Source organism: Meleagris gallopavo, chromosome 25 (assembly GCF_000146605.3).
Source record: "Meleagris gallopavo isolate NT-WF06-2002-E0010 breed Aviagen turkey brand Nicholas breeding stock chromosome 25, Turkey_5.1, whole genome shotgun sequence".
NCBI classification, from domain to species: Eukaryota; Metazoa; Chordata; class Aves; order Galliformes; family Phasianidae; genus Meleagris; species Meleagris gallopavo.
The window spans coordinates 1,757,289-1,771,907 of record NC_015035.2 but is presented as its reverse complement, the minus strand read 5'-3'; the positions used below and the strand labels follow the sequence as shown (position 1 = coordinate 1,771,907).

Here is a 14,619-nt window from a genome sequence, read left to right as displayed (position 1 = left end):
CTCTCTGTCTCGCCTCCGTGCCCTCACCCCGTAGGTGTTGGTGGAATGAGCGTTGCGTGTGTGTTGAAGAGAAAAGCAGTGCTCTGGCAGGACTCGTTCAGCCCCCACCTGAAACAGCACGCTCAAGATACAGCTAATCCCAACATGCCTGTTGTATTGACATCTGGAACAGGGTCCCAGGCTCAGCCACAGCCAGCTGCAAACCAGGCTCTTGCAGCAGGGACGCACTCCAGTCCTGTTCCTGGATCCATAGGAGTTGCAGGCCGCTCCCAGGACGACGCCATGGTGGATTACTTCTTTCAGAGGCAGCATGGTGAGCAGCTTGGGGGAGGAGGAAGTGGTGGAGGCGGCTATAATAACAGCAAACATCGCTGGCCTACTGGGGATAACATTCATGCAGAACATCAGGTAAAGAAATGTTTCCAAACTGAACACATGAGCGCGTCGGGCTTGTGATAGATGCTTTTAATGACATTGTTTAAAGCTTAAGATGTTTTTAATGGTTGGAATGCCAGCAGTCCTGCTTGTTTTCTTTTTTCAGGATTGCAGTGCCTTGCTAGCTATAAACTGGAATGTTTTGGTTCTCAGGGGTGTTGAAATCGCAATGCACTCTCTGACAGTCAAATGTGTGTTTGCAGAAGTTATCGTTCCCTTTATTGATTGTTTTTGTTTTTTTTTTCCCCTCTGTGTGTCTGTGTGAACCAGTTTAGTGGTGGCTGCTGCTGCTTTTCAAATCTGTTGCTGTAGTTAAATAATTCTTATGTAATGGTATTACAAAACTGCCAATGCATGTAGGTTGAGCTTTTATCATTCCCGATATTGAAAAACATAGTTATGGAAGTAGCTTGTGATGCGTGCTTGCCTGCATTTCTTGCTTGTTTGTTCTGAGATTGGTTGTCTTTTGTTTTTTTTTTTTTAGTATATTTGGATGGGGAAAGTGCTATTAATATGCTCAGCTGGTCTGAGAAGGGAACATCATTAAGAACACGAGGAACAATGAGTGCTTTTACAGTTGCAGCTAACGCCTTCCAGTGACTGAACGATTCTGAAGGGGTAGTAGGCCAAAACATACCTTAGTAGTAGTGTTTACTAGAAGGCTTTTCAGTCATTGCATTGTCAGATGTGCTGCGACTGAAATGGGTGTATGACTCACTGTAGCTTGCTGACTGTGACCTGTAAGTAACTCGTCAAATATAGTAGTGAGCTAAGGAGATCTGCTCCCATGCCTCCCTTAGCATAGGAAGCACAGCTTAGGTGTGGGCATGTTGTTAAAATGCATGATTCCCACAGATCTATTCAGAGCAGCAGACACAAAGCTTTCGCAACCTTTATTAAGATCTCCTGCCTCTAATTTCTAAAATAAAAATGATCAAGCCCTTGTTCCTGTGCTGCGCCTCCCCAGGGGATGTGTTGTCATCTGAGCCCTTTGAAAGCAGACGTTGCAGTGAATTTTGCAACCTCACTGTGTGCATCAATAAAAAAGAAAACCCAAGTGCCCTGTTAATTTGTTTTGTAAGAAAAATCGTGTCAAGTAATGCCATATGAAATAAGCTGCTAGAACAATATTGGAGTTATTCCCTTCTGTGGAGCACAATATTTAGGGATAACTGTGTAGAACTGCATCTCATTTCGATGCTGTCTCAGCTTTGAGTCACTGAATACAGTTAGTGACTTGCTTCTAGAGACACAGATGGAAGAGATTTTCATGCACTTGAAGCAATATAAGAAGAGTAAGCAAAAATTTCTTGCTCAGTGGCTTTAACTTCTAAGTTTTTAAATAGAAGTTGCCATGTGGTCGGCCTGTTGTGGAGATGTTTAGGCAGGGAATGCTGTTGTTTGCATACTTGTGTAGAGATGGTTTTATAAGTCGAAAGATGTGTCATAAAACTGTTAATTCTGCTTTCCTTCAGCTCATGCTTTTATCTTCCTGTCTCTGAAAAGCACTAAAAGCAAAACCAACAGAATTCTTTGGAGATGGAGGGAGTGGACCTGCAGGCATTAAAAATAACATAGGGGTGGAACTTTTCTTACTGCGCTCTTCAATAATTTGAAGACTAAATGTCAGAGAACCCCACCTGTTGCATGGATGTCAGCAGATGCTTTTTCTCAGTTTGATTTTCTTCAGAAAGTTCTTGAATGAAGTGATGCGACTTCCAGCACTTATTTGAGAAAACTTGTTAGTTTTTAGCAGTGTAAAGGAACTTTACAAAAACAATGTGCATAATCATTGAAGGCAGAACTCTTAAAGAATCATAGAATGGCCTGGGTTGTAAAGGACCATAATGATCATCTAGTTTCAACCCCCCTGCTGTGTGCAGGGTCACATCTTCACTTCTGAGAAGATGGTATGGTTGAGATATACCTGCAAGGTGAAGTTCCAGCTGATGTGAATGTATGTGATTTTTTTCATGTGTGTTCTGGGACCTGATACCTTAGAAACACCCTCTGTGATGTAGTTAGGATGAAACCTTATCTGTTTTTCTTCCAGGTGATTTTCACATCAGCTGCAGTGTTCTTGTTGTTCAGTCCTGGTGTTTTGCATTCATAATCAGTCCTTTATCCAATCTTTATATTTAATTTCTTTAAAGTCAGCTCTGAGGTGGGACTGTAAGCTTTTTTATTTTCTGATGTCTGTGTGCTGCAGTGGTCGGGCTCTTTAACTGTATGTTTTTGCTTCAGTCTTTCCTGAGTGCCTTTTTATAATTCCCTATGGTTCTCTTTGCCTTGGATTTTAACTCATGGGAAACAGTGCAGGATGTAAGTAATCCTAATACTGCCATTCCTTTTGACTTTTTGGCCATTCCTGCATCTGTTTTGTAAATTATCAATTCCTTGGAGCAAGAGCTAGTCTTATGCATACAAAACTATTTAATTCAATTTGGGCTTAACCAGGGTGGAACTGAATTTGTCCTGTGAGAGCTGAAGCAGTGCAGGGAAGTGGTGAGAGGTGCAGAGAGATGGGTCATCCTTCTGTCTGTTAACTTGTGATTTGTTTTGTTGTGATGCACTTGTATTGCTGGATACTTGGTTCTAAGCTTTCAACCATAGTGCCACAAGGCCCTTCTTGTTGCCTTCACCCTATCAGTAGCTAAAAGATAATGGAAAGTCAGAAAAATTAATTATAGGATGATATAGATTAGTGTTTGCCTAGAGCTTCGGAGATCGTAATTAAGAGTAGAGGGATTTTGTTAATTGTTGAATCCCAATTTCTTTTTTGTTATGTACGTAGACAAGAATCTTTCCCTGTCTGTTGGTGTTAATATTGCAGTGATTTCAGCAGTGATAGTATTTTGTTGTGTGTTAGTAAGCAGTTGAGAGTGATAGTCACAATTTATTTATGCTGTCCTTGGTTTTTGTTTTTTATTGTGCTGTGTGCTTCTCTGTCTTTTGCTTATCCTTTCACCAGCAGCTCTGAGAACTGAGGTGTGAATGGCTTTAACAGGGAAAAGAAGAAAACATTTTTCTTCTCCCAAGGGTGCAGATAGTGTCCCCTTGTTGTGAACAGGAGGAAGATGCCAGCTGTTCTTCACATTATAACTAACGAAAATCCTCTTCCCTTTGCATTTCTCTCTTCCATAAAAACGGAGGCAGGAAGGGAAGTTGCATAGCAGTATGGAGTTAAGCAGTGGAAGATACTACTGTCATGTTGCATATTAAGGTATTATAGATACTACCTCTATCCAGATAGCATACATTATGGATTCTCCAGTGTCGGCATGAACAAAGAGGTAGTGTTGAAATTACACTTTTTTTCCCCTATATTTGAATTTCTGAACTCCCAAACAAACTTCTGTCTGCCTGCAGCTACAAGCGTTTATCTAATCATCCAACTCTTCACATTGAAGACCCTTCTGTTAGCCAAGTCTTGAATGCAGAGATACATTATCTGCAAGAAGAAGCAAGATAAGGTTGAGTGTCAGTGTCCATCAGTAATCCTAAGATAAAACCCTTCGGTCCGTAGCTGTACTTCATCTTGAGTGCGTTACTATTCTTGAGGCTGCTTGGGCAGCTGCTAAGCTAGCTGCACCAGCTAGGATGTTCTTATGCTGTTTGTCCTGCAGGAAACAGATGCAGATCTGAATTTCACGTAGGTGAGTGAAGAGGTAGAAGTTGATTCCTGATGACTGGGGGCCTAGACTGGGTCTGATTTGCCTGTGGAAGGTTGTATCAGTACAAATCCAAACAGCCATCTAGTGCTCCCAGGGGAAGTACAAGACAGTTGAGGTACTCTTCTGGAGCAGTTAACAATATTGAGTGAGTTTTCAGAAAAATTGGGTGGGTTTTGTTGGTTGGGGTCTCTTGGGCCTTGTTGTGCGTGTTCTTGAACTGGAGCAAGGATTGTCTCATGGTGGTCTCCTGTCTGGATTGCAGTTAGAATAGTATGGGAGTTGCTTGGTAGAAGCAAATGATTTGAGGGATTTAACTTTCTTTGAGAGCATGCTTAATTAATAAGTCGAGACAATAGAACTCTGCAGGGATGGTCTTCTTTAATGTGTGGAATTTTTCACATATGGTTTGTGAAGAATAGTGAGAGCAGTAGGGCTGGAATTGGGTTTTATGCTCAGTTTTGCCCTTTGGCAATGTGACTACAACTTCTTAACTGAGAAGTGCCATTCACGTGGAGACAGCAAGTGATTCTGTGGGCCCTTCCTGAGCACAGCTGCCCTAGCTGGTGTGTGGTGCTGGGGCAGTGTCTGAATTTGATGTCATTCAGCACTGCAGTCTGTTGGCTGGCACCATTGCCTCAAGTTGCCTTGAAGTCCTGACAGGGTTCTCTAAAATGATGCTGAAAACTGAGAAAGCTGTAGCAATTTGTCCAAAGTGAAATCCCATTTAAGTGACTGTTAACCCTTTAGGAGAGAGATGTCGTCATCTGCCTATGGAAATGACATTGTGGTCTAGATAATCTGGGTAATTAGTTGAAGGCATGGGGAAAATTGTGAATCACGTACAGCATGTAATATAATGTATGTCTGAAACATTTTTTCATGTATGTTTCATTAAAGCTGTTAAATCTTCAAGGGTACTTCCACGCATGGCAGTGAACTAGTTAGGCCTTCTCTTACATTAACACTGAAGTGACTGTGCTGCTTTGATACCCAGGTAATTTAGAACGTAATACCTCGCTGAAATGTAGTGGCTGGTTTATGTGATCTGTTTCACAGGAATTTCTCTGTAATAATGAAGAGATGCCTTGGAGGAGGGGATTTAGGACATTTAACTTAGGTTTCTGCTTTACACGCTTCCTTTTGGAAACTCCTGGTGGGATAGGAGAGTGAATAGATGGTCAGGTTGGGTGTTTAAAATCAGCTGTTTGGAGATCTTTTGTATGGGTGAGAGAGGGAAGCAAACTGAAATCTTAGGGAAGTCACACGAGATTCAGAGGGAACAAATTCCTACAGGTCGTGCTGTCCCTAGCACTCAGTTGCAGAGTGTGTGGCTGTAGCGGAACATCTTAGTGCTCTTGCTTTGGAATTTCTCAGTGCTGTGTCAGCTTTGCAGTCTGAAAAACCCTTCTGCACTATTGAATTTGCAAACTTCAATGCTTCAGTAAGACTTCAGGTATTTCAGTTAAGATATTGTGCCCAAGTGTGCTTTGAGTAGAGCTTTATCAGAGTACAGCTTTGAAACCATGACACAAGCTTCCACTCTTTGTCTTCTCCCCTCTGGTTTCCACTTACCAACACTCTTGTGGTTTGAGTTGGCGTGGCCTGCCTGGGCTTTTGCACAACAGGTTGTGATGCACTTGGCATTTTTGTAAATGAGTGCCTTTTACAGAAGGAAAAAGTCATATAATCCACCCACAGCTGTGTCTTCGTTGTAAATTTAGGTGATTCAGATTGGCTGTTGATTGGAAATCTTAACAAAGCTGTTCCAGAGCACTGAGTGTGGTCATGCTTCTACCAGTTTTAAAGCTGTCTTCTCTGAATGATGATCTTGCGGGTCTGTAAAGAACAAACTCTGCTTTGTTTGCAGATATCGTGTGATACTGCATTCCCTCTTGTCAGGTGATCTGCTCTAAGATATTGCATTACTCCTCTTCCTTTGTTAGGGGTAACTCTTGTTCTAGAGCAGTTCTTTTATTGGGAGCATCTGGCTGTGCTGCTTATGTTGTACTGCCCCTGATTCTATACCAGTTAAAACTTGGCTGATTTTAAACCCCAAAATGAGTCCCTCACTGTGCTGCAAGCAGTCTGTGCAGCAAGGAGCCATTTGCATCTGTTTCTAATGGCAGTGCTGAACTTAGCACTGAACTGAGCATTGCTGGGGTCCCTTGTTTACACCTTTCTCCCTCTGAACTTAAGCCTCCAAAGGTCACAGTAGAGGTGAGAGTGAAAGGAAGAGATCACACAGGTCAGCTCCTGGGAGCTTAGGACGCTTGCACATTGCCACTGGTCTGAGCGTGCATTGGGAGGCAGGGGATGATTTCCCCAAGTGTTACCAACTCCTGAGGGACAAAATTAAGAACTGCTGCTTCTGTAACCAGCACTTTGAAAACTTGTGCCCCAACGGCACGTACCCAAGGCATCACAGGTTAACCTAAATTCCATATTAATGAAGCACTTCCCTCAGTGAATAAAATCTGAGGAAAAACATAATTAGCGAACTAAGCTGCACCATGCTGAAAGGCTGCCTTTCTTGCATCTATTTCTGTACCCTGAATCATTAATCATCTTGGCTACGTGCCACGTGAAGCATTAACCAATCTGTGATTTCAATAGCTTTTTGCTTCGGATGCTAACGGTAGTAGCAATTGTAACGATGAATCCTTTACTACAAAAATAGTAGTTAAACCACCTAATCCCACCTAATACTTGTGACTTCACATTCTTTCTTTACTGCCTATTGTTACGGGAGAGGACTAAAAATAGTGCTGTAATCAGTTGATGGAACAACATATTTTAACCCTGGATCTGGTTGTTAGAGGAAAGCCTGTTGTTGAAAGTGTGTGGCGCTTTTCTTATTGTCAGCTGGTAAATACTTCCCCCCCAGATGCTATATATAGCGTGCATGCATGCAGAGCAGATTTATTCTTTTGAATAACATGCTATGTGAGCTGTTCAAAGCAGAGAACACACACAGTCTCCCACAGCTGAGTGAGGTGTTTATTTCCATCTGAAATTTGTAAACCCTTAGTGGTAGTTACTTTAAAAGGCAACGTGTCACTATATAAATCAGTGCTACAAGGCATTCAGGTTGTTGAAGTTACCTTTTTTTTTTTTCTTCCCTTTTCTTTTTCCATTCTGTGAATGATGCGGGCAGCAGCCAGAATGTTTTTGTTTCTTGTTCTCACTGCCTTAATCTTGAAGTTCTTGCAGTAATGTTTGCTTTTTTGAGCAATGTTTTTCCAGAAAATAAAGGGGTGTTTTTTCCCCCATTATAAACTGAGCGAGACTGAAAATCGGAAGGCTTAATGAATGGAAACTTTGCAAGACATTTACCTCTTCAGACATCCTGCACGTTAATTAAATGAATATCCAGGAAGTAGTCACACTGCTGAGGTGCTTTACGTGAGCACCTGCAGTGTGCTTGTGTGGACAGTGGGAGCCTGGAGTCCCACTTCTTCTCACAGCAACCAACAGGTGCTATTGCTCTTAGGAGCTGAGAAATCATAACATTTTAATCTCTCCTGATAACGTAACAGTAATGTGATTTCCTGCATTACCCTGCAGGAGCAGGAAAGCAAAACAAACAGTGGTAGGACAGGGAGGAGGTTGGTCTGTTAGCAGTGTGTGGAGCTTAATGTTTTTGGAGGACTTCCTGCAGACTTGCTCAGCAAAGACTGAGCAGTGAGCATTTCCCATGGATGGAAGATGAGCTCTTAGATCTTCGCTCAGTCTGATGGTAATATCTGTGGGATACCCTGTGCCAGGTTTGCTTGGCTGGCAGTGGACCCTGTAATTTACTGTAGATCAAAGACCTCTTGAAAGCAGCCACTTACGTGTCCCAGCAGAGCTCAGTCCTGCCCTTGCAATGCCCATCCTGCCTCCGGTTTAGCAGATAATGTACAGGTTTTTGTGCCTCCTGGGCAGAGGTAGAGTTGGGGAGGTGGAGCAGTGGTAGATGAAATGCTGTGATGCATGTGGAGGTTGAAGAGGGATGAGAGGGGTCCTGGTTTAAGAAAGTGTTGGGGAAAGAGAGGGGAAGCCTTTGAGATGAGGCCTCAGTTTCAGGAAGAGGGGAGCTGGAGAAACTGAAGTTGAGGTTTGCAGCAGCAGTTTCCTCGTTTGCTCTACTTACCCAATTTAACATAATTGGCTTAATAGGAATAGATAGTTTAAACCTCCTTCAATCGCTGTTACTGCTAACAAATGCAGGTATTTGATCTTCTTAAGATCATGCTATGTAAAAATAAAAAAAACTCCCTTAAGCTTTTAGAGTTTGTTTCAGTCTGGGTATTTTTCAGAGAGAAATCTCTTATTCTCCAAAGGACCTTCTTTGGTTTTTCTTTCCAGTCTGTGTTTATTTGTTTAATTCTACCTCCTCTTCCTCTTAGTGGGAAATGATACTTGCATGAGTATGAAGAAGAAATGCTGTGACCCTTCGTTGTGATTAAGGGTGAAATGGAGCTTCTGGTAATTTTGCAGCGTATCTGTCTAGATGAATATAAATTGAATATATTGAATATAAATGAGGATTCCTTGATATATAAAACCAGTGTACGATCCCCTGAGTTACCAGCACGTCCTGAGATATGGCACAGTATTGCCTTTTGAATTTGTGCGTAAAGGTCATATTAGGAAGCTGTAGCACCTGTGTTTGCTGAATATAAGGTGCAGCATTAAGACTGATTATTGACACTGATATTTACTGAAAGTTAGCACTGGGCTGCTTTGCCGGTAGCTATCACTTGTGGGGAAAAATACATGTATGGCATGCAAACGATGATACTGAAAATCCTAAAGGTAAATATGCTGTTGCTCTCCTGTTAATTTGGTAGGCCCTTCAAATCCCTGGGTAGTAACCGTAAGGACAGTTCGTGGCGGCGCTTCCTGTTAATTTAACTGACTGCAGAATTCCTTTTGACAAGTGCCATTTAGCCCTGTGGGCCTGGTTGTGTGCTGGGTTAAATTTAACAGGAGTTCTGAGAGCCAGCAGTGCAGCGTGCCCCATCGGTTGCTTGGGTTTCAGGTGTGTTTATGGCTGTCTTTCTGTGGGTCTGTTGGTGTGCAGCTGAGGCTTCCCCAGCTTTCCCTCTGTTTCTGGGGTTCTAGTTTTTTTAGCACTGCTTTTTTTTTTCTTTTTATAAGAAGCTGTACCTTTAACAGCTTGTTTCTGAGGGCTTCAGAGGGCTTTGTTTGGGTTTGTAGTGTGGCACAAATTGCCTCTAGCTCTTGGAATGCTGCTGCCTCAATCTCTGCCACATTGATGCAGCTGAGAAGCACTCCAGGTGTGGCAGGACAAGTGTCTGTAGCTTTGAGGCTGGGGAAATGTTTGCTTCTGAGTTGCTGTCATTTACAGGGCTTCATCGCTGCAAAACTTAATCTAATTTAGAGAAAAAGAAGTGGTTGTCCTGCATGCATTGACTACCTAACATGGATCAGCTGCCTGCTGTTTGAGGGGCTGGAAATCTGCAGTGATGTGTCTGATGCACAGTTGCCAACAAGCTCTACTGCTGTGTGGGAGGCTGAGTTTGGGAAGTGACCACTGACCCAGAGATAAATTGGTTTGTGTGTTGAAATCCACAGTAGGTAGGAGTAGAAGTGTTCTGTTTTGTCTTGTCCTCTCTAAAGCAGGCAGCGGGGATCAGAGCTATTGAAACTCAAAAGGGCTTGAATTCCTCTTGGCTTCAGAGTAACCCTGGTGATGTTGGTTTTTTTTGTTGTTGTTGTTTGTTTTTAATTCATGAAGCTGCAAATGAGAATTGGAGGTCTGATCTAGGGTGAGTAGTGAGTAATACAGCTGTCTCTTTATTGTGTGTTTTTCAGAGCAAAGGTGAAAATTGGTTAAAGGGCTTCAGAGAGAGCAGAACAGAGCAGCCCTGGGCTTTGCTGCAGCCCATGGGCACAGCTTGCAGGCAGACACAGCACTAAAACATGCACCAGCAGAGTGGCTCTGAGCTGCAGAGTGCTCCAGTGACACACATTCTTATATTAATGTGCATAGAAATGACTTGACTTGAATGAGATACTCATTAAGTTTGGTGAGATTTACATGATCCCCGAGCGCTACGCAGCATGGCGTGAAGGTGAGGCACACTCCTGTGCAGTGGGATTGCTTGGTAACTCATTCAGAAACAGCATGTCTGAAAGACAGCTCGAAGGCCTTCGTGTTGTTAAGCAGGCTTCAAAAGAAGGCTTGCTGGTTTTCTGCGTTGCCAGAGAGTGAGCCCTGAGCCCTCTTCACAAGAGGGTCGTGAGGTCCGTTCTGTGCAAGTGGTGAAATGCCCTGTTGTGCTCTGCGGGTTGGAGTGCCTGGAAGAGGCTGAGGGCTGCAGCTGAGGGCTTTTCAAGAAGCCTGTTTTGTTGGCTGGCTTCTGAGGCAGTTGTGATTACAGACAGCTGACTTCTCTTGCTGTGATTCCTGGTGTTTCTCAAGATCGCCTCTTCTTCCAAGGAACTGGCTTATCGTGCCATGTAGTGATAGCAGGGGCTGCTTCCTTGTGCAGCCGCTTTATCTTGGCGCTGTCTTCTGGATTTCTTTCAAAAGCAGAATTGGGCAGTGAAATACATTTTATGACAATCAAATCTTGTATACATTAATGCTGACCTGTGCGTAAGTTCTTTCTCGGTGGACCTCCTTGTTTCCAGTGCCTGCACCGCTGTAGTGCTGCCCTCCATGTCTGTGCTTGGCGTAGGGCAGCAAGAGCTAACAGGAGTAGATCCCAGTGAGGCATGAGGCCATTTATATCACATTTACCACTTCAGGGTGTAGCCTGTCTTTTGGAACACAAAGGTGCAAGCAGTCACGGCTTTGGTTGGAAGTTCTGCTGTTTGAGAAGGTATCTATCCTTGTTTGAATGGTAATAAAGGAACCCTCTGATGTCATGTTCACCTCAGGTAAGAAAATGAAGAGGTGTTGCTACTTGATGTTAGAAAGTGGAAAAATGAGAAGAGGATATTTGGTTTTAGCCTCAGGAAATGGAATAATAAGCAAGTTTATATTACAGACAAGTCAGTAAGATGCTCAGTGAAGGCAAAGGAATGATGTGGCTGAGAAGGGGATCTCATATTGGCTGTATATAGCTTGGGCATCCAGTACCAAGAGTTGGGCATAGGGAACTGATTTAGAAAAGATTTTAATCCATAATCATCAGGATAGCTGTATTATTGTGAGTTTGGTGAGAGATGATGAATTTGCTTTGAAGGCTTTGAGCATGCTGGTGAGCATGCTGGAGATGTTGGTGGTGTTAACAGGTACAGCAGCTCTGGCTTCTCTACTGAGAACTCAGGCCTGGGTGAGAGTGTGGCTGCATACGTGGATGGAAGTCACATGTGTGCTGCTGGGATTGCTTTCACTGCATGATACCATTTTTTCTACTCAAGGAAAATACTTGAACAAGAAATGTCTAAAAATGTTCTTGCATCTGATGTGATCTAAATGAAATACACAGATTCTAGCATTCTTCTTAAACAAATTATGTTTGTGATAGAGTATAGGGGACCTTGTAATGTTCCAGAGCATCGTAAAGGAGAGTAGAGGCACTGAGAGAAGAAATGGAATTATGGCTCAGCAATTAACTGCATGTTCTGCCAGGAGTTCTCACTGGGGATGTTTGTGCTACTGAAGCTGCTGGGGCTGGGAGGTGGTGAGAGCAAAATAGACACATCTCTTAAAGTTCTGATTTCTGCTAGGAATGTAATGATGGTATCTTTGTTGCAGCTTTGTTTTTAGGTTCCCATAGCACAACATCCACCTGTGGGAGTTTGTTTTGGTGAAGCTGGGAGGGAGCATCATGAAGCAGCCTGTGTTTCTGCATTAGCACTTTCCACTGTGCTGCAAGTCCTGGAGCTGGTTGCCATTGTGGCTGCATTTGTGGTTTGCCGGGTCATTGCTTTAGCACTGAGAGTAATGAGCATCACCTCCTGAACCTTTGTTTAGCCTCTCTCCTCCTCACATATCTCACTGGTAACAGACTTCGGCGATGGTGCCATGGTGTGTCGGGGGGTTGTCACATTTCCCATGAGTTCAGCTGGAACTGCTCTGCAGTTCTTACATGAGGCAGCCGAGATGCGTTAGCTGGTGGATCGGCGATGGAGTTGGCAGTAAACCAAAGCTGTGGTCACTCACTGGTGCTGTGGTTTCTGGAAGGTGGAGTCCTGTTGTTTCTGGATGGATTTGTAGCTGTGTGAGGGTCACAGTAAGAGGTGGCAATGCTGAAGCAGGACTGAAAATACTTTTGAACTAGGAGATGATAATAAAGTCGGATTCTGCATGACTGGGCGTTGAGGATTTGCCAGTTACAGAAATGTACAATTTAACAACATGCTGTTAATCTTTTGCAAAGCAGCACTGTCACAGAATAGTAGCAGAATCCGCACCGGAGAGGACTTTGCTTTCCTTGTGTCTGATATTCTTGGATGAGATCTACTCAGTCTTGTCTTAAAATAGAAACAAAGCATACTCATAGCAAAGTCTTGACTCCATTGGGCTGGAAATAGTGGTAGGAATACCAGAAGCCACAGTCAGGCTTCAGATCAGTGAGCACGGTGTGACTGCTTGCAGCACTGATGGTGTGTGAGTGTCTAAGCCAGTTTTTTTTCCCTTTATGTTATGTCACCCATCAGATGTTACAACTGACTTCATTCCTTTGACCTAGAGGTGCCTATAAGTCTTAAGTGGTGAGATGGCTAAACAGCGTGTTTGCAGCGTCCTGAAAACTCCTGTAGAAGAGCTGCAGCGACTGTGTGTGGATTACTCATAAATAAATGTTGTATAAACTATTACCACTGCTCCAACAGAAACCCGTACCAGATCTGTGGGGTTGCAGGGTTGGGTAAACACACGGTAGGAGGTGTGTAGTGTTGCTTGTGTGCCATCCAAAGTGCTTGTGGCTGTTGTAATGAGGGCTGATTCAGGTGTGTTACCTGGGAAGGGCAACAAATGAGCCTGAATTGTGGCTGAACTTCTGTGCTTCATCCTCAAGTCCCTGGTATTGTTTTTATCTCTTGCTTCTGCATATATGCTCAGTGGCTACGTCTGCAGAAGTTGGGGTGGATGAGATTTGGGGATGCAAATCAGGAAAAAAAGAACAAAACCAAAAAAAAAACAACAAACAAAATTGTATTTTCAGTTGCTGATTGATTGAGCTAACAGTTCTAAACTGCTGCTTTCTGCTTTCTAATTGAAGCTGTTTTTATCTAATCACGATCCAGAGCAGCAGCAGAAAAATTACATAAGTGCTGTAGTGTGGCTGCAGGCCTTGCAGTGGGCAGGAGGCCGGCGTGCCCAGCAGCGCTGTGCCTGCAGAGGTGGGGAAGGAGCCCTTTGCTCTCACCTGTGCCCTGCCCACCTTGCCTCAGCTTGCAAGTCCTGGGTGCTGTGGGGCTGCCACACACACTGCTGACCCCTTGGGAAAGAGGAGACCCCATGAGGAGTTTATGCCTTCTGCAGCCCTGGGATACAGCTTGAAGCACTGATTACGGTATAATAACTGACAGGTGATGTCAAGACTCTGCTTGCTCTCCTTTCTTCATCCTCTGCCTCCTGTTTTATACAGTTCTATTTCGTTTAATTTGCTTTTTGTTTCTAGCACTGTTTTTTGTATTGTTGTAGGTTGAACATAAGTCTGCTGCTTTTATAAGTCTTAACTGGGTGTTGCTTGAGAGGAAATGCTCCTGATTTGTTTTCTTATGCATTAACTGCTTTTCCCAAAATGATGCACCTCAATGTGAAAGATTGATCTTTAAAATAAACTTGGCAAAGGTAGTTATGTTAGACTTTATGTCTTAAAATAGTTGGTGCATATATAAATCTAATGCTAAGAGTTCTGTCTTCTGGGAATCTTAAAGGTAAGTCATCTCTCTGTGCTCAGTATCCTTGTTGTGTGCTGCAATATAGGCTATAGCTCACAGTTTGTGTCAGGAAAAAATGCTGTAGACTGTAATAATTTAAAAAAAAAAAAACAAACCCAAGCATTTCCTCATGTGCTTTTCTCACCCATCTGTAAATAGGTGCGTTCTATGGATGAGCTGAACCATGATTTTCAAGCGCTTGCTCTGGAAGGACGGGCTATGGGAGAGGTAAGTAAAAGGCCTACAGAAGAAAATCTGTATTTTGGGGGGAGGAGGTAAATGTATAGGAGGCTTTTGAGGCTGCTGGTATGATTCTGAACTTGAAAGCTCTCCATTATGGCTGTGAAGCTTGTGTGTGTGTGCTTTAACAAAACAAAAACCTGTCAGGCTGGATGTGTCTTAGTAGGAGGAACAGCTAAGCCCTCCACCTGTTGTATCATCAAACAAAGCAAAATGATGGTTGTAAAAGAACAGTTAGAAATCTGTCTTATGACAAGTGTTACAATACTTGTAGCATGTTTATTTTGGTATCCTATGATCTCAGGCCCCACAGTATTGTGGGGTTTGGCTGTCAGTCATTGTCTGCTGCCCAGTTTGTGCTCCTGGCCACCTACAAGCTCTTGTCATAAAGCGTAGGGCTGTGTTTGATGTTTGAATAGCTGGG

At 43.2% G+C, this 14,619-nt stretch overlaps 1 protein-coding gene across 1 annotated transcript; it reads left to right on the top strand.

Moving 5' to 3' along the window:
* Positions 1-14,249, top strand: LOC109370955 (pumilio homolog 1-like). Its single transcript, XM_019622786.2, has 2 exons — positions 1-408; positions 14,115-14,249. Exons 1-2 carry the CDS (start codon positions 46-48, stop codon positions 14,232-14,234), a joined length of 483 nt encoding a protein of 160 aa, XP_019478331.1. The 5' UTR covers positions 1-45; the 3' UTR covers positions 14,235-14,249.
* Positions 14,250-14,619: the final 370 nt, after the last annotated feature.